Source organism: Podarcis liolepis (assembly GCF_965112155.1).
Source record: "Podarcis liolepis genome assembly, chromosome: 2".
In the NCBI taxonomy this organism is placed as follows: domain Eukaryota; kingdom Metazoa; phylum Chordata; class Lepidosauria; order Squamata; family Lacertidae; genus Podarcis; species Podarcis liolepis.
In genome coordinates, this window is record NC_139555.1 from 82778400 (window position 1) to 82797218 (window position 18819).

The 18819-nt window shown below is 41.4% G+C and overlaps 1 protein-coding gene and 1 long non-coding RNA gene across 6 annotated transcripts in view; both read right to left on the bottom strand.

Moving 5' to 3' along the window:
• ARHGEF3 (Rho guanine nucleotide exchange factor 3) overlaps positions 1–18819 on the bottom strand; it is a 103753-nt gene that overhangs the window by 71095 nt on the left and 13839 nt on the right. For 2 of the 5 annotated variants that reach the window (XM_083489344.1, XM_083489342.1), the window contains one exon: positions 7702–7768. The exons of 1 other annotated variant lie outside the window; for it this stretch is intronic. In XM_083489344.1, the coding sequence (XP_083345470.1) occupies positions 7702–7768 (67 nt within the window). Of the gene's footprint in view, positions 1–7701; positions 7769–9355; positions 9373–17558; positions 17609–18819 lie in introns of those variants that run through there. 2 more of the 5 variants (XM_083489345.1, XM_083489346.1) reach the window with 2 other exon arrangements.
• On the bottom strand, positions 9767–12966 carry LOC310700259. The gene is made up of 3 exons (XR_014522542.1): positions 12512–12966; positions 11832–11873; positions 9767–9822 (listed from the first exon to the last, which is right to left on the bottom strand). It is a non-coding gene; the product is annotated as an uncharacterized lncRNA (long non-coding RNA).

The window sequence follows — 18819 nt, forward strand, 5'->3', positions numbered from 1 at the left end:
TACTTAGTACATACATGGCTGACAGGATATTTGAAAAGAGTATTGTTAGCCAACAACTTACTGCCATACCCCAAAATGGGTGGGAGATTAATTGATCATTAACTCTAGCACTATCTAAGGGATGGCTACACCCTGGATACACAATTTTTAGCCTTCTGTCTGAAAAGGTTTTTAAAATAGTCAATTGAAATCCCATTAACCATTAAACTCATCTCATGTAAAAGGCAGACAGAAATTGTGCTCTTAAAATTTTAAATTCAAAAACATATATACCATTGGAAATTGCACTCAAACCTAGCTACTTTTTAATGTGTAGCCCAGGAATGGGGAACCTGTGGCCCTCCAGAAGTTGCAAAATTCCAACTTCTAGAAGTCCAAGCCAGAAAGCACCAAAGTCAGGGATGATATGAGTGTTGAGAGTCCAACAGTATGTGTTTGCTGACAATTCTGTAAAGTCTGCAGCATCTGAAATTTTTTTAATTAGCACCTAAGCTTGAAGTTCATAAGAGGAGTCACTGAAAAGCAAGCTTGTTTTTGCATGCTATGAAAGCTATCCTAAATAGAATCTTTGTACCTGTCAATACTTTCTACTACTGCTTTCTCCTTTGTTAAAAGAGAGAGAGAGATAGCTGTACATTACCAGTATACCTCTGAACAACAACTGCTGGGGAATGCGGGTGAGAGATGGATACTACAGTTGGCCGCTATGGGATAAGAATGCTGGACTAGATTGGCCTTTGACCTAATCCATGAGGAGTCTCTTTATCTTCTTAATAGTGTGGTGTACAGAAACATTAGTCTTGCTCCTTTGTTTAGTACATCCAATCAGATGGCCTTCATCCACACAGGGCTCAACATCTCTTCATAGAAAAAAAAAAGAGCTGCTATCCCTGAACTAAATAACACTTTGTAGACAGAATCTACAACACACACATGAAATGCTATAACCTAGAATATCCACATTTATACTCTGGAGTTACTGGCCACAGCAGGAGCACATTGTAACATAGAACAGTGATGGCAAGTCTGTATATTCCTGCTAACAGTAGGAAGAACTTCCAGAAAGTAAGAGCTTTCAAAAGTGGAACAGATGGCCTTGGAAGGTGGAGGGCTCTTTTCCTTGGAGGTGTTTAAATAAAGGTTGCATGGCCATCTGCCAAGGATTCTTTAGCTGTGATTCCTGCATTGCAGAGGGTTGGACTAAATTAACCTTGGGGAAAGTGGAAGTAGTGCCAGTGGAATCCCCACCAGTGGCAGCCCAAGAAAAGCCGCCAAACAGGGCACTGGAGAACAGGGAAGAAGCTGAGCTGTCCCAGGATCCTGAGCTGACCCCACTACCAGCCTGGAGCTGCGATAGCACTTTATCCCCTCCAGCTTCTTACCTGAGCCATATGAGTGACAGGGCTGTGGATACAGAAGCAACCCTGCTGCTCCATCATGCCTCACTGTTTCCCAGACAGGCTTTGGAACATCCTGTCAGGTATTAAAAGCAGGCTGAATAAAGAAAGCTTTTAAAGCCACATTGCAGTGCTTAAGGTGGGGTTAGTATGATAATTTTGCATTGATTCTGTGACCAGGGGCATACTAAGTGGGGGGCGGAGGGGGAGATCTGCCCCGGGTGCCACTTGGGGGGGTAACAAGATGGCCCCTGCCTGCCCCCAGCTTAGAGCGGCCAAGGGTGTGCGCAGTCAGTATGTGCATGCACAGTCCGTACACCCATACAGACAGGATGCCGCACATGCACAGTCCGAATGGATGCCGCGCGTGCGCCACCGGGTGGCTCGCCCCACCCCTCGGCATCCCGTCCCAGGTGCCAAAGAGGGTTCCTCCGCCACTGTCTGTGACATCTACTTGAGTCCTGCATTTGGACTATTTAATACGGAAGTTTCTGACAGAATTGTGTCAAAGGGTTCACAATAACTTGGCAGTTGCAAATGGTTTGGATTAATTAATTACAACATTTTTGTTTAAATAAAAATGTACCCATGATTAATCAAGAAGCAGAATTTATTTCGTTTAGCTATTGAATTTTGCTTAAGAGTGGGTTTCTGTTTAATTTTTATATGCTGCTATTATTATTCTATACTATTCTAATGATTGTTAAAAGTTTATTTGATGTAGATTACTTATTTTAAAGCTATGTTTTATTATCATATTTTTGTATTGCATTAGATTGTTATAAGGTGTACATTCTTTGTTTCTTCAGCTTGTAAACCGCCTTGACTATTGTAAGATAGAAAGACAGTATGCAAATTAAAAGTGATGATGCTTTGTGAAACACCGTGCACGTTGATGCCACTGTGTAAACCCATCAACCAATCTCTGGAATTAGGCAATTTCAGGTTTTGAAGGCTAAAAAACAACAAACAAACAAACAAACGAGAAATATTGCAAGAAAACATAAGATTTCCGTAAAATAAGCAGCAAAGTCTCTCTGAAAACTGCATTTAACATAATCAATGTAATAATTTGGGGGGAGGGGAGCTGTTTAGCTGTCACTTTTTTATTATGGGCAACACTGAATTTAACTGAGATTAACAATATACTGCATTATGTATAGTACACGCACAGATAGATTAACCAGTGTTTTTGAATTTTGTCTGGAATTGGCTACAACCATCTGTTAAACAAACACCACACAATGAGTTTCTGATAGCATCTCTTCCTTCTTGCCAAAATAAACTCTCTTGTTCCAGCAGAAATCAATCTTTTGATTGTAGTTAACAATAGTTCCAGTGGTCTGTTCATATAAACAAAACCAGTAACGAGTAAAAACATTCTTCCACAGAATGCATGCAGCTCACATGAAGGACAACATTACTAACGGCAAAAGACAGTGTTAAGTGTCACCCATGTGCTACAAACAACCTCACATACACTCTGTAAATGTGATCTAGGTTGATATGCAAGCTGAGGAGCTTTAGGATTTGGCAAACCTCACCTCACCAGCATGCACTGAGCTGCATCTCTGCTACTAAAAATACGGCAGTATAAAATCATTGCTATGCCAATGGAACACTACACAACCACAGAGAGGCCAAAATGAAGCAGCACCAAGAGGCAGATCAGGGGAGAGAAGTGTACTTATGCCATATCTTATGGCTCCCTCAGACCAGGCTCTCTGCTGTTATGCCAAACAAAAAATAAATAAAAATAAATCATGACCCATCTCCTACTGCTAGGATCCAATTTATCAGCCTTGAAGTTATAGCTTATTAATGGAGAATATAGATGCTTCTAGATGTGAACAGGGCTCCGGAACGGATCCCATTCACATCTAGAGGTACCACTGTACTCAAATCTGCAGGATAAAGTTTAGGATTTCTACCAGGACGATGGAAGAACCCTGTGACAGTTTACAGCTGCAATGACTCATCTTCCTTTGCCCCAGGGAACATCTAGCACCCTTCACACCCCAGCAGTTGTCAAACTCTCACTTGCATTTAAACTGTAGGCTTATTTTTACACCCACTCTATCCTCCATCCAGATGGGCAAAAGGTTTTACAAGAGTTCAATGACATACCAACCAGGCAAAAGTACTTGGGTTGCAAAGAGTCAGATAGAGAAGACCACATCTAGCCCCTGGGCCTGAGGCTACAACACACCATAAAAAGACTCATTGTTTTGTTACGAAAGTGCAGTGAGCAAACTCCTTGTGCTGTCACCAGTAAAAACTAACCTCTTTTACTTTCTTTAAACAAGTAAGAACTTGACTCGTTTAATAGTCCAGTTTATTTTAGTTGTCCTCACTTTACCCATACCTACGGGATCTATAATCAATTCTCTGCAGCTGGATGAAAGATTTATGAATTTCCATAAAACAGAAAGAGAATAATGTGTACAAAAAACTAAAAGGAATGTTGGTGCCAAATGTGTTAGCACTGTTGACAGAAAGTTGGCTCTCAGGTTATTACACAGATCTCACTACACCAAGTCAAAATCCAAGCAGGTGAGCTGCATTACTGATGAATGGCTTTTTGTTTTGTTCCAAACTTTTCCTAAGGAGTCAGGAACATTTCAAACCATAGTAGAAGAATGATGGGTTTTATGGTGTTTGTGCACAAACAGAATGGACTTCCACACTCACAACAGAATTTCCCCTTTCTCTCTTCACCCCTGCAGCCAAACGTGCTCCGAAAATCTGTTCTGAAGAATTAGGAAAATTTCCAGAGCAGATTGAGGGGCCGCATGGAGGAGGAGAGGAAGGGAAGGGGAAATCCCACTGTGTAAACAGAAGTCTACTTGCACAATGTTGGATTTTGCCCAATCTAGGGAGCTGGAAATTACAACACAACTACTCTGCAGTATATCACTGCAGAAATAATATTTCTTTTGTAGCATATCCATACAGAGGATTTAGATGATCATATCTTTTGTTTCAAATGTATGAACAACCCTTTTGCCTGCACACACACCCTCTGTTCACATAAGAGAGTAAACAAGCTGAGCAACCATGGTTAGTCAGGTTATTAAACCAACTTTAAACCATGGTTTAATATCTTGGCTTGTTCCAAAGCTGTTAACCATAGCTTCATAGCTTGACTGCTAGCTTAGACAAGGAGAGTTATGAAGGGCCTGTGGATAAATATCTCTTGTTTATATCTCTGCTTCATAAGGCAAGGCAACTGAAAATCAGGTTTCTTACAAACATTTTTTTCTTAAAGACAATCAGAATCATTAGCATGCCAAAAAAAATATGGCTTTGTAGAAACATTTTAAAAGATTGAAAATTTAATTCTGTAGAAAAAGCATGTTCTGGTACCTTCAGAATTGCATACAGCATTACACAATAAACAGCAAACACCTGGCATGAATGTATTGAATGCTAAAGTAGTCATTTACTAACATTTTATCTTTGGGCAACATATCTCAATGGGGCATATAAATTATCAATTGTATTTTGTTTCGTTAGATGTGTTTAGGTGTCATTCAACACCTGTGGAATAAAAAAAAGCATAGATGAATATTTCTTTATTTTATTTAACAAGGTTTATGTGGTGATTAATCATCAAAACTTCTAAGCAGTTTACATACAATATTATAAAATATATGTTAAAAATATGGATAAAATCAAATGATAAAAACAAGTTGACCTAATAATTTTAAAATATGAGTAAAATCAGCAACTATAAAAATATACAGAATAAAATAAAATTACATACTAAAATACGTATCAAAATTAGATGTCTGGGTGCTCATACCAAAACAAAAATGGTTTTAGCAGGCACGGAAAACAATACAGCAAAGGTGCCTGTCAAATGTCAATGGGCAGAGTTCCAGAGTATGTCCTACCACACTGAAGGATCATTTCCTTGCAAGTGTGGAAAAAAACATTATGTAGCACTTGTAAAAATGCCAGTTCCTCAGATCAAAGGGGTCAAGTGGACATATTTTGGGTGAAGCAATGCTTCCAAATAAAGTGGTCCCAAACTGTTGAGGGCTTTATATACTAATAATAAAACCTTGAATTTGGTCTGGCAACAAACTGGCAACCGTTGCAGATATTTTAACACCCCTGTCAGCTGTGATCCAGTAGCACTCTGCACTCTTGGCAGTTTCCAGATCCAGCACAAGGAAAGCCCCACATAGAGTGTGTTGCAGTAATCCAATCTTGAAATCACCAGTGCCTAAACTGCTGTGGACAAATTATCCCAGTCTGAAGTTAACAGAAGACACTCCTAGCCACTGAGGCTAGCTGGCCTTCCAGCAACGAAGCTGGATACAGAAACATCCCCAGACTGTGTTCCTACTCCTTCAGAGTGCATTCCTACCCAGGACAGGCAATTGGCCAATTTCATGGATTTGGGAACCACTGACAGTACCTCTGTCTTGCCAGGATTCAGTTGAAGCTTACTTGCCACCATCCATACACTGGTCCAGGGCATAGCACAACCTCTCCCAATTCAGATGTTATGGACATCGCCTAATGAACACTCCCAACAGCTTCATATAGATGTCAAATAATGTCTGGCATAAAATAGGACCTCTCCCAATGCTGCTCTCTGGATTCTGCCACATAGGCAGGACAGGAACTGATGTAGCATAGTTTCCCCAATTCTCATCCCATGGAACCAGTCAATGAGATACCATGGCCAATGGTATTGAAAGTTGCAAGGAGACAGACAAGCAGGAGCAAAGTTGCATCCTATTGTCCTGCCCTCAATAAAGGTCATCAATCAAAGTGATCAAGACAAGCTAGGACCAATGGTCAAGGCTGAACCCAGATTGGAATGGGTCTAGATAATTCATGTCGACCAAGAATGCCTATAGAGGATGATAAATTCCTTTATTCTCTGAGAATTTGATTACATTAAAACAATTCTGCCAGCGTAAATATAACCTCTTATGAAAGTGCCATACAGTACACAATAATTTATTGGCTCCCTGACAAAAGTACAAGTTAAGCAATTGTTTCTGAAGTTGTATCTTCAGGGGCTTTTAAAGGTCTGACTCTGCATAATATTAATTACTGTATTTTCCGCACCATAGGACGCACTTTTTCCCTCCTAAAAAGCAAGGGAAAATGTGTGTGCATCCTATGGAGCGAATGCAGGGGGGAGGCAGGTGGGGAAAGCCCCCAAGAGCCGCACACAAGCTTCGTGCGCTCTTGCGGGCTTTTCCCCAGGAGGGAAAAGGGACTGACTGGCTGCATCAGTCCCTTCTTCCACCTCCCAGAAAAGCCAGGAGAAGCTGTGCAGCCCCTTTAAAGAGCTCACGGCTTCTGCCGGTTTTGCGGGAGGTGGGGGAAGCTGCAGCGGATTCCCTCCTCCCCGGCTCCCTTTGAAGCAGCAAAGTGGGAGGGAACAGCTTACACTCGTGTAAGCAGCTCCTCTCCCACCTTCCTCCTTCAAAGCAACCACGGAGGAGGGAAAGAAGGGGACCATGGATCCTCCGCTGCTCGTGGCTGCAGCAGATTCCCTCCTCCCCGGCTCCCTTTGAAGCAGCAAAGTGGGAGGGGAGCAGCTTACACTCGTGTAAGCAGCTCCTCTCCCACTTTCCTGCTTCAAAGCAACCACGGAGGAGGGAAAGAAGGCGACTATGGATCCTCTGCTTGCGGCTGCAGAGGATTCCCTCCTCCCCGGCTCCCTTTGAAGCAGCAAAGTGGGAGGGGAGCAGCTTACACTCGTGTAAGCAGCTCCTCTCCCACTTTCCTGCTTCAAAGTGGAGGGAATCCACTGCAGTTACGAGAAGAGGATCCATGTCTCCGCTTCCTTCCCTCGAAGCAGGGTGCGGGGGTGCAGGGGGGAAAGAGGGCAGGAAATAGATGCCAGGCAGGAAGACACAACCACACTTTGACCACTGGAAAGTCCACCTCAGCCTCCCCAGATTTCCACTGAGATGGCCAGGCTAATCTCGATGGCCATAAGTCAGGCTCAGCATTATTAACTGGACTTAGATAAGCCATGGTTCCCGTTCCTACCCTCCTCTGAGGCTCGATTTAAAGCAGCAAAGCGGACACGAGCCGCCCGCTTTGCTGCTTTAAATAGTTTAGTGCAACATTTGATTCAAAATATTTTTGTGTGTGTTTTCCTCCTCTAAAAACTAGGTGCGCCCTATGGTCAGGTGTGCCCTATGGTGCGAAAAATACGGTACTTCATCATACTTCAGTTTGCATTGTAAATTACATTCTGGTGGGTGGAAATAAGTGTAAGAAAGGAAAATACAAACACAAATCAATCATCTAAAACAAAATCCCTTACCCCTCTGAAATTCCAGCCTTTGGTGGAAGTAAACAAGGAAAAGTTGTTCTGCTGCTGCTGTTTAGGCCTGCAAGATGAAACAAAAGAAAGCATTTGTTTCCTGCATTTTTAGCTGTCAAGAGTCCCTTATCAAAATGGACTGGAGAACAACACCTCAGTGCTTTTTCCCAGGCATGATTTGCAATGGAACACTAAACCTTGGTTTAGCATTATAAGAATGAGTATATCAAAAGCTTCCACTTCCGTTTTAGAGTTGCTGCAACATCCTGTGTCATCCAAATCAGGTCGAAGTGTGGTTAAGATTAACCTCAATTAGTTGAAACAAGCCAAGTTCAGATGGGTGGGGTAGAAATAAAATAAAATAAAATGAAAATTATTATTATAAACTATGGTTTGAAGTTGGATTATTTTAACTAACCATATTTATGATTGATCACATTTGTCCAGAATCAGACAACACAGTAATCTGTAGGTAATCTAAAGCAGAAAGGGATTTGCTTGCTTGCTTGCTTGCTTGCTTGCTTGCTTGCTTGCTTGCTTGTCACCCATTTGACTGGGTTGCCCCAGCTTCTCTGGACGGCTCCCAACAAAAATAGTAAAAACACGATAAAACATCAAACATTAAAAACTTCCCTGAACTGCCTTCAAGGGCTGCCTTCAAATGTCTTTTAGAAATCACATAGCTGTTTATCTGTTTGACATCTGATAGGAGGGCGTTCCACAGGGAGGGCACAACTACCAAAAAGGTCCTCTGCATGGTTCCCTGTAACCTCAACTCTCACAATGAAGGAATCACCAGAAGTTCCTCAGAGCTAGATCTCAGTGTTTGGGCTGGATGGAGATGGAAACGTTCCAAACTCTTTATCGCAGCCACATTGAAGAAGGAAGGGTATGTGTGCAAGTCAGAGGCTCTCCAAAGCTCACTGCACAATGGTTTAGCAACAGAACCAGTCCTCTCTTACATGAACTCTTTTCGTCTCCTATTACCTTCTTTTAACTAACTATACTGAGATATTTCCTTTTCATTACGGTAAAATGGTGTAATATGAATGCGTAGTCTACCAATGGCTGCTAGCCATGATGGCTATGTTCTATCTCCACTGTATACCTCTGAATACCAGTGGTTGAAAATTGCAAGAACTCTACTTTGAAGAAATTCAATACAGCCATACCTTGGTTTTTGAACAGCTTAGTTCTCGAACATTTTGGCTCCCGAATGCTGCAAACCCAGAAGTGACTGCTCCGGTTTGTGAACTATTTTTGGAAGCCGAACGTCCAACAGGGCTTCCACAGCTTCCGATTGGCTGCAGGAGCTTCCTTCAGCCAATAACAGAAGCCACACTTTGGTTTCCAAACATTTCCGTTCGACTTCCAAGGTATGACTGTACTTGGAGGAGAGAATGGAAAGAAAACTGGCCATCTGGACCCTGCACATGTGAAACTGAGCTGTGCATTCTTCCAAACATCTGAGTCAAAAGCTTGGAGCCTTGCAGTGGGACATGTAATTGTTTATAGGTTATCTTCACGACCTAATTAAACCTGAAAAAATTATGCAAGCTATGTTTTCTAGGCTATATGGAATTAGCCAGAGATATCTTTCTAGAGATCAGACTTACTACTCTGATTTCTATTTTTGCCAGTTTTAACACACTACATTTCCTTTGATGTTCCAGTCAGAGCAAACCACTTCACAGATCATGAGGATAGTTGTCTTCTGCTGTTACTGTGTTTCCATTGTCTAAACCACCTTCACAGGAAATGGAAACAATCTTAACACCACATTCACAGACCACAATTACTAATTAACAAAGTGTTGAAGCCTGTGAAATCAACCTATGTCCCACTGGGCTGGGGGGTGGGAGCAGGGAATGATTAGCTTATTGTGGTCTATTACATGTGGAGGAAAAATAAACACTTATACTTGGGGGGCTTGTTTTCCTACCACAGCCAATTCTCTTGTTATCAGCATGAATCAAGAGGACACAACTCCAATTAACTTCTAGAATTACCAGAATCTAGCACTCTTTTTCCATAGACAACTCCCAAGAGCAGACCATGCACTTTTGCAATGTAAACTTGACCTAGAACAACCTGTCAAACTTTCTTTCAATTTGGCACATTCTGTAAAGAAAATAATCAAATTTATTGTTTTAGGAAACAGATAAAAAAGGATCTGAACAAATACATACTTTGACCACACTTCTGGTTTATTTATTGCCATAATTCTAGCACTCATGTTAGTGTATATTGTGCAATTATGGGCACATGCAGACTTGGTAACATAGTCAAGTGCTCATCTAGTGAGAGTATCCCGAAAGGCACGATTTGTTGGCTAGTTTAGGAACACACTAGAGTCATCTCATAGTTTCCAAATGACTATGAGTCAAACTGATCTTGTAGTTTGCAACACCTTGCATTTGGGTATGTGGAGGAGGGAAGAATTACACATCATTTAGATCTACTATCTAAAAGCAATTTAAGTGCTTCCATTCAAGAGAGATAGAACAATCATATTTCCAAGAATGTCATTTAATAGATTTATGTGGATTTTATTTAGTTTTGATACAAAAAACATGATATTTAGGTTTTGCAGGGGGGCGAATAAAGTCCAACTGAATTATTTTAATCAGTGGATGGGTACACAGGTACCCAGGGCATGGAAACCATAATCAGTACACTCTTTGTTCTTGAGTCACTCTGGATTTGAAGTGACTCATAGTCATTAGTAGTGTGCGTGCACACACACACACACACACACACACACACACAAAAGATAAACACAGTAGCCAATGGTATACTGAGAAGATCAAATCCATCTGGCAGGCAATCAGGCCCTGGTGGCGTAGGAAGGGGGCTGCGGTGGGTGTGGGCTGCCCCGGGTGTCATCACTGAGTGAGATGACCGCGGGCCTGGCCTGCAGCGCGCCTAAGCCACACGTCTCTCCTGGGGAGTGACACGGTGGCTCAGGCACCTGCAGGCTCCGCGCTGCCCAAAACGGCAACGTGGGGCTTGCGCACTCCATGGAGGTTCCATGCAACGTGCTCTGCCCTGGCTTGCCCCACCCCTGAGTGCAGGGCATTTGCACAACCCCAGACACCCGAGCAGCTAGCTATGCTGCTGTCAGGCCCAGGGACTTCCTGACCTTGATCATCCTTCAAAGGCATACACTCATATTCTGATTATCCAATCCATAAAAGGTAGCTCTGTTTTACCAAGGTTAACCACCAATCCCAGGAATGAATCTCCCCTCTGACTTAAACTCAGCCTCCTTCTGAACCTGACATTGATTCAAGGCTCAGTCTTGTACCAGCTGGGAAGTTTGCCAAGGCATTAATTTATTGGTACTAGGAGCTGTCCACCTCACTTTGGGAATCTTTGTCCAAGAAGTTTGGGGACATTAAATTCTAGTCAGGACAGACAACACCTGTGAAAGTTTTGATATCAGCTTTTGAAATCACTTTCGATATCAGCCGGCAAAAAAACAACAGCAGGCAAAAGGGATGGGTAGAATCAGTCTGCATTCACTCTGACGTTCTGAGACCTGTGCTGAACAAGAAGAAACAACTAGTTCATTTCTCCACTCATTTTTCCAATCCGATCATTCAACAATTACCAAAAATGGACCTCTTAGCTGAGCCCACTTTAAACTCCAACTGTGTGGTGCCTATCCTGCATGATGAGGGCCACCTGTACTGCCTTTCACCTTCATGCCAGTGCTAAGCAGGGGAAATAGCTCTAATTTTTACTATCACAGAGTTAATCCAAATAGCCCAACCATTTCAGATACTTCGGCAGTACGGCTTACCTAGAGCCTGGTATTTTTGCTTTGTATTCTTTTCTTAATACTGGATTTAAAAACTAATGTTTAGGCTTAGATTTCACTCAAGAGCTTTCTGGCAAAATATTCTGCATATACATTTAATTTTCATTTCCTGGTAAAACAGGCACTTTGAATACTTGCTGCATTATCTCTGCAGGGTCATTTTATTAACCTAATGAAAGATCTAACAAAACGAAAATGTTTTCAAGCTATTGGTTGTCACAGTTGGGTTCCTGTAGGAATATTTCTTGCATCAGTGTTGTCATGGCAATTTCTACAGAGAAAGCTACTGAATACACCCGAGTAATACCTGATGAAATTCCCTGGGAAGCTTCTTCATTCAGAATGTCAGCTAAGAGAAGAACACACACAAGCCTCATCGAAATCTACACTGCATGATTTTTAAAATATAATTGTTATTTTCTGAAACATGTTATTTTCATACCCTATAGTCAATGGTCAAGAATGATGGGAGATGTAGTTCAGCAACATCTGGAGGCCCACAGGTTCCCCATCCCTGCTCTAGAGTGTACTTGATTGGGGGGGGGCGGAAGGATATTTATTAATGCTCCTCCATGCAAACAAAGAAAAAATAAAAACAAACCACATTAAAAAAACTAGCAAGTCGGAAAGACAGCTCTATTAAGCCCTTTCTCCCAGGTATGGTAGTTTTCTATACAGAGGGATTTTTATTTTATTTTAATTGTTTTGTCAGGAGGAGCATTCAGTCCCACAAACTCCACACCAGCTCTGTAAAATGATACAGCCCAGATAATCATATTTAGAGTATGTACACATTAGCGGTTTGAAATGCAGCAGGGTGTTTCAAGTCACATTTGTACTTCTCATACACACTAGACATAGGATGGGGGTATCTTCACCTGATGCACATTACCTGATGGGTTTCCCTGCACCTGCAAACGCTGCACTACTCCTGCTCAAGGAAGATGTCACCTGTGCATGTGCAATGGCTATCTCAACTTTACATACCTCAGCTTAACCACGACTTGAATTTTCCAATCGGATGGCAGCTGATTTGAGGCGTCTTTCTCAAGAAGCTACAGGATAAGTATGGATTGTGATTATCGTCAAACACCCGTGGTGGGAGCGCAGTGGAGCTGAAGTAAACAGTAATGCATACATACTTCCTCAATGACAACCAAACAAAATGTGACATGGGGGATCTGGACGACTTCTTTCTGAGCACAAAAGCAGTTACAGACAGGCCCAAACTGGATTGGGGCCACAGTGCTGGCGTGCAGGAAAGCCTTCCCTCTGCACTAATGGAATATGTATCTATATATCTACATCTACGGTATATCAATAGCTATCTATCTACCAATCTACAGTACCTATCTATATATATATATCACACACACACCCTTCCCACCACAGCCAAAAGCTGCTGAGGTGCAGCAGGTGAAGTCAACCTCCACTCAGCAGTGTAGCCTCAAACCAATTTACCACCCCCACAGTTGCTTTAGAGCAAAGAAAAATGTCTAGTGTTCTAGTTTTCCTAGAATGAAAAGTGTTCAGACTAAAACACAGAGTTGATACAATCACTCCAAAACCGATTAAAGCATAATGACTTACTTGTATTTCTACAGTGTAGCAGTAGCTCAGAAGTCTGCAAAACCCAACATTAGATAATTCCTTGTAACATGTGGAAACTATTTACATCAGACGTAACCATTTACTGCTATTTATGCCAGAGCATGTTTGAAATTACATGGTGGTTTATTTTGTATTTTTCATCCATGTTTTCACTATCCCCATCATGCACGTGCACATGCAAACACACACACACACACACACACACACACACACACACCATACTATGTTTTTCCTGTGACTTGTCCCGTTTTTAGCTATACATTTAAATACATCCCCATTTTGGTTTGCTCACCCTTCCTAACACTGAACAGCTAGCCATGTAGTATTCTCTTTAAAATATACACAGTCAGGAGCAAGCAGGAGATCAGAGATCTTTATTTTTGTTTTTTAATAACTTGCTTTCTTCCATCTTAAAATGGAAAAAGGATCGTGCTTTTGAAAACAAACATTCAGTTTAGAGGACAATTTGTTTTGCAGACATTAAAGCAAGTTCGCCTTCTCTCAAAAATGTAATCCAGAACGTGAACATGAAAGAACAATGTTTTCACTTGCGCTTGGTTGTTAAAATCTGAGTCATGCAGTAGAAGGAAAGTAAACAAAGAATATGAATTTGACAGTGGATGATGAGGGGAGGAACAGAATCCAGCATAATTTACACAGTTCACTCTGTAGAGTTTGCTATAACGGGAATCCTAGCACTGTACTATTATCAATAACTAGCAGTGACAGGAACACAAACTAGCATGTATATCATGAATCAGTTTTAATTCTGCTTATCTTGGAAACACAGAGTGCCCAGGAATTTCTGTTTTATTGCAAATGTATGCATGTAGTGAACTTTCCAGAATTCTTCAACCAATCTTTTAAGAAAACTTGCCATTTTACATAGTGTGATTCTATGCTATCAGCTCAGCCCTGAGCTGGCCGAGTTGCATTTTGTGCAGTGTCATTCATTCATAAACAAAATAACTCTTCGATAAACAAATGAAATACAGGCGTTGCTCAATTACACTGGGATTACATTTGCAGACTCCATGCACATACGTGAAAAGTGGGGAGGAGGGTGCTGTTGAGAGAGACTGGGAAGCATCTCTTTCTTGGCAGATCCCGTTCATCCCACCTGAGCCCAGAACTGGAAAGAAGACAACGTCCCTACTAGAGAGGAGTGGCAAACCAAGCTGATGGACTATGCCAAGATGGCAAAACTGACTGAAAAACTTTATAAAAGAATGGGAAACATTAGCAGGATTTTGATTTCACTTGTAGTGTAACAATTACCATGGATAATAAGGATTCGGAGGGATCTCTGTACATGGATATATATTTGGATTCTTTTCTATAACTTTGTATTTGTAAAACCAAATAAAAAGGATTTTTTTAAAAAAGGAAGTTGCTGGATACAACTTAATTTTACTTAGTTTCTCCCCCACCCCCACCCCAATAATATTACTGCCTGATTGCGGGGTGGGAAGGAAGAGGGTAATGATGATCAGAAGGCAGAGGGACTCTCAAGTCCTGCCCCAGGAACAAAACTGACATGAACGAATGAACGAAGGGCAAGCAGGCAGGCAGAGGCATGGAGCACTGCCCCCACCCCCTATGCAACGGCTTTGCTGGCCAGGAAGAAGGAAGCCAAGGAGGGTGAATGAGTGAGGGGTTGCGCCCCGCCCCGCCCCGCCCCCTACTCTTCAGCTCTCTACCACTCCTTTTGTGCCATTTCTCTACCATTTCCTGGTTCAAATTATATTTTTATTTCATGGCAATGCACACTAACACTGTTGCGAGCAAATGCAATGCGTGTAAGTGGAGGAAGCCTGTATAGTGCATTGAAGCTATAATCCTAAACACAGGAGGTTAAGCTTGATTGGAATCCAAGAGTTTCACTTACAAGTAAATGTGCTCAGAATCAGGATGCAAGATACAAGAATAATATTCACTGCAGAGTATCAGTGTCAAGCAAAAACTGAATATTTATTCACTGGACGAAGATCATCATACTTTTGACTTCACAGAATGCTATAACAGACCACCCAAATGGACATTTATTTGATATAAAATGTCTGTTGCTGTCACTATCACATCATCTGAAAATTAGCACTTAATACCCATAAGCCACCAAAGAAATTACTACATCCATGCTAAAGTTTAAATGACTCCCCTAAATATTTATTCAGGGGAAGAATAAAGGAAATATGCTGCTGAAGCTGAGAAGCCATCTTTCAATGTTTATTAGAAAACAGGTAAATATAGTCAGGCTTCTTAGATACTACTAAGCAAAGGAAGCATGAACTCTGGGTATACATACAAAATCACTTAGCTGCCCCTTAACACATAAATACATAAAAGTATACACCTTAAAAATAGGGTAAAGGTAAAGGGGCCCCTGACCATTAGGTCCAGTCGTGGCTGATTCTGGGGTTGCGGTGCTCATCTCGCTTTACTGGCTGAGGGAGCCGGCGTACAGCTTCCGGGTCATGTGGCCAGCATGACTAAGCCGCTTCTGGCGAACCAGAGCAGCGCACGGAAACGCTGTTTACCTTCCCGCCAGAGCGGTACCTATTTATCTACTTGCACTTTGACGTGCTTTCGAACTGCTAGGTTGGCAGGAGCAGGGACCAAGCAACGGGAGCTCACCCAGTGAACTAATAGCAAACATCTTGGACAAATTCATATAAATGTTTAATTAAGCAAATATACAAATATACTGTTTATCAATGAAGCTGTGTTTTCTGAGATACAGTTTTAATTTAAGATGAAAATAAAGCCCATCCAAAACCTTAATCCACCTTTATGGCAATTGTTGAAATGATAGGAGAAAAACAAATAGCTATTCTTGGTGAAGTCTGCCCCCTGCTGTTCAGTGTTGTTAAATCCCCATTATAGAAATAATAGTTAAAGAATGTAGAACAGCACCACTTTACACAGGAATCAGATAAGAATGGTCTCCCTTGAAGAAATGTTTCACATCTGAACACACTGTGCAAGAACAGCTTAATCAAAAAAATCTGTTTGTTGAGAATAGGGACAAATGTAAGGTTCTACACTTAGTAAGAACCAGATGCACAAATAGAAGATGGGGAGCACCCGGATTGCCAGTAGTACATGTGAAAAGGATCTAGGGATCTTAGTAAATGACAAGCTTAACATGAGTCAACAGTGTGGTGCAGCAACAAAATAAGTTAATGCTATTCTAGGCTACATCAACATAAGTACAGTGTCCAAATAAGTAACAGTACCACTCTATTCTGCCTTGGTCAGACCACACCTGTGTCCAGTTCTGGGAAGCAAAATTTAAGAAGGATATTGACAAGCTGGAATGTGTGCAGAAGAGGGCAACCAAGATGATCAAGTGTCTGGAAACCAAGCCTTATGAGGAATGGTTGAGGGAATTGGGTATGTCTAGCCTGGTAAAGAGGAGACTTCGGAAATATGATAGACATCTTCAAATATCTAAAAGGCTGTCAAATGGAGGATGGAACAACCTTGTTTTGCTCCAGAGGCAAAGGACCCAAACTAACTGATTAAACTTACAAGATAGATTTCAACTAAACATCACTAAGAACTTTAATGATAAAAGCTGTTCGACCATGGAACAGACAGGAGGTGGTGGACTTTCCTTCTTTGGAGATTTTTTTTTAAGCAGAGATTGGATGACTATCTGTCATGTATGATTTAGTTAAGATTCCTGCACTGCAGGGGGTTGGACTAGATGACCCCTCAAAGTCCTTTTCAACTCTACAATTCTGTGTTTCTATGAAATCTAGTGTCTATAAATATTAAGCACAACTCTGGTGGAGAGGAAAATCCTGCAAAGTGTTTCAAAACAATTTTTGAATGAATCTTCTAGACATAACATAAATTAAATATATGATCCCACTCAAACTCTCGATGTGGATCACAATTCAGCATCTCTGCAACATACAAGGAAGTTTTATTTGAGAAGCAAAACACTCTTTCTAGCCAATGAAGCATTTCTGAGTACACAAAGCATCTTTCTTTTCACAGAACAGAAAACCACAGATATGTGTGTTTTGGAACAATCCAGACTAATTCTCTATCTCAGAATACTTTTTTGGGGAGAAGACTTTGATCCTAGTTACTATTCTCTGCACCTGAATATCTACAACCATACAAGACAATGTCAATTTAGTCAGTCACATCCATTGCTTCCCCACATTTTCCCAAAAACATTTTTTGATGTTAGAGTCAAGCTCATTGTTAAAACTATACAAACAAATGCATTGAACAATGCACTTTGTCAATGTAATACAAGTTATATTTCACCACTTGGTTGCAAGACCACCTCTAAATATTCCTTGATGTATACTTAAATAACCACTGTCATTATCTAATGGCTGTGGGCCAATTTGATGTTAAAGGCAGAAGGGAAAGCACAAGTAAGGAGTTGGAAACTGTTACCAACCACTCCATCCACACTTGTCTGAAGCTCTGCTCCATAGCTATACTGGAGGTAGAAAGGAATAGCACAGGGAGGGCTGGCAACAGCCCTTGTGCTGTGGTTCCATGGGTGAATGGGACAGGTGGGTTGAACAGCCCACCTATCAATCATGTGATCTCATAATGATGCAGTGTGGTTGACAGATGGGTTGTCCCACTCACCTGTCAAAGCTGGCCCATGTGGTTTGCTACCCCTGACATAGTGTCCGTGTCTGCCCTGTCCCACTATCAACCTGCTGTTAGCTAGCTGGCCTATATTTAAATCATGGGTGGCCAATCTGTGACCCTCCCGCCCCAGACTAGAACTCCCATCATCCCTGAATAGTGGCCAGACTGGCCAGGGCTGATGGGAATTGGAGCCCAACAACATCTGGAGGGCCACAGGTTAGCTACTCCTGTAACATCACCCATCCTCATTTTGCAGTCCTATCCTTAGATGAGGGTTGGATGATCTAAGTTCCAACCTTACTATTTTATGAAACATGACTGAAGCCACATCTCAAGATGCCTCCTAGGCAGAGTCAGCTGAGAAATTATTTGATAAACAATCCAACAAGGGGAGACAAAGTAGAAAAGAATGAGTTAAGCTGCACCAGACATCTTCTTAAATGTAATGGCTATACTATTACTTCTGCCAAGAATTTCCCAAAAGTTGTTCTGTGGAATATTGTTTCTCTTGTACTTCTGCAAATTTTTGGCAATTCCTGATGGAAATGGCAACTCCCTTACTTGGTTTCAGAGTTTTTGTGCAATACTTTAAAATCCACATAGCTAAAAACTGTGCCACAACAAAAAGAGGAAGTAGAGAGAGCCAGAACAGAAAGCAAACTGAATTCTCAATCACGGTTTCACCGCAGTGAAGCCATTAACTTTGGAACTGATCTTTTGAAGTGTCAAACACATGTAAATTTATATACTGTGTGCAGCACTTTGCTCAAATTAGGGAACATAAAGAACATGTTAAGCAGCTTCCCCATACAAGGCTACGGCTTTATACTATACAGTACTGTTTCCCATTCTGTAATGCACAGTGCAAATACTACATTGTGGGAAATAATAAAAATAATATTGCCAGCATCATATGAATCTATGGAGTGGTTGCATTTAGCATACTGTTCTGCCAGCCCAAGATCTCAAGGTCTCAAGATGATATTTTAGGTAACCTGGCCCTAACAAGTACCCTCCATGTTCAGAAGTCACTGAATAGCCACTGCTAAGAAGCAAAA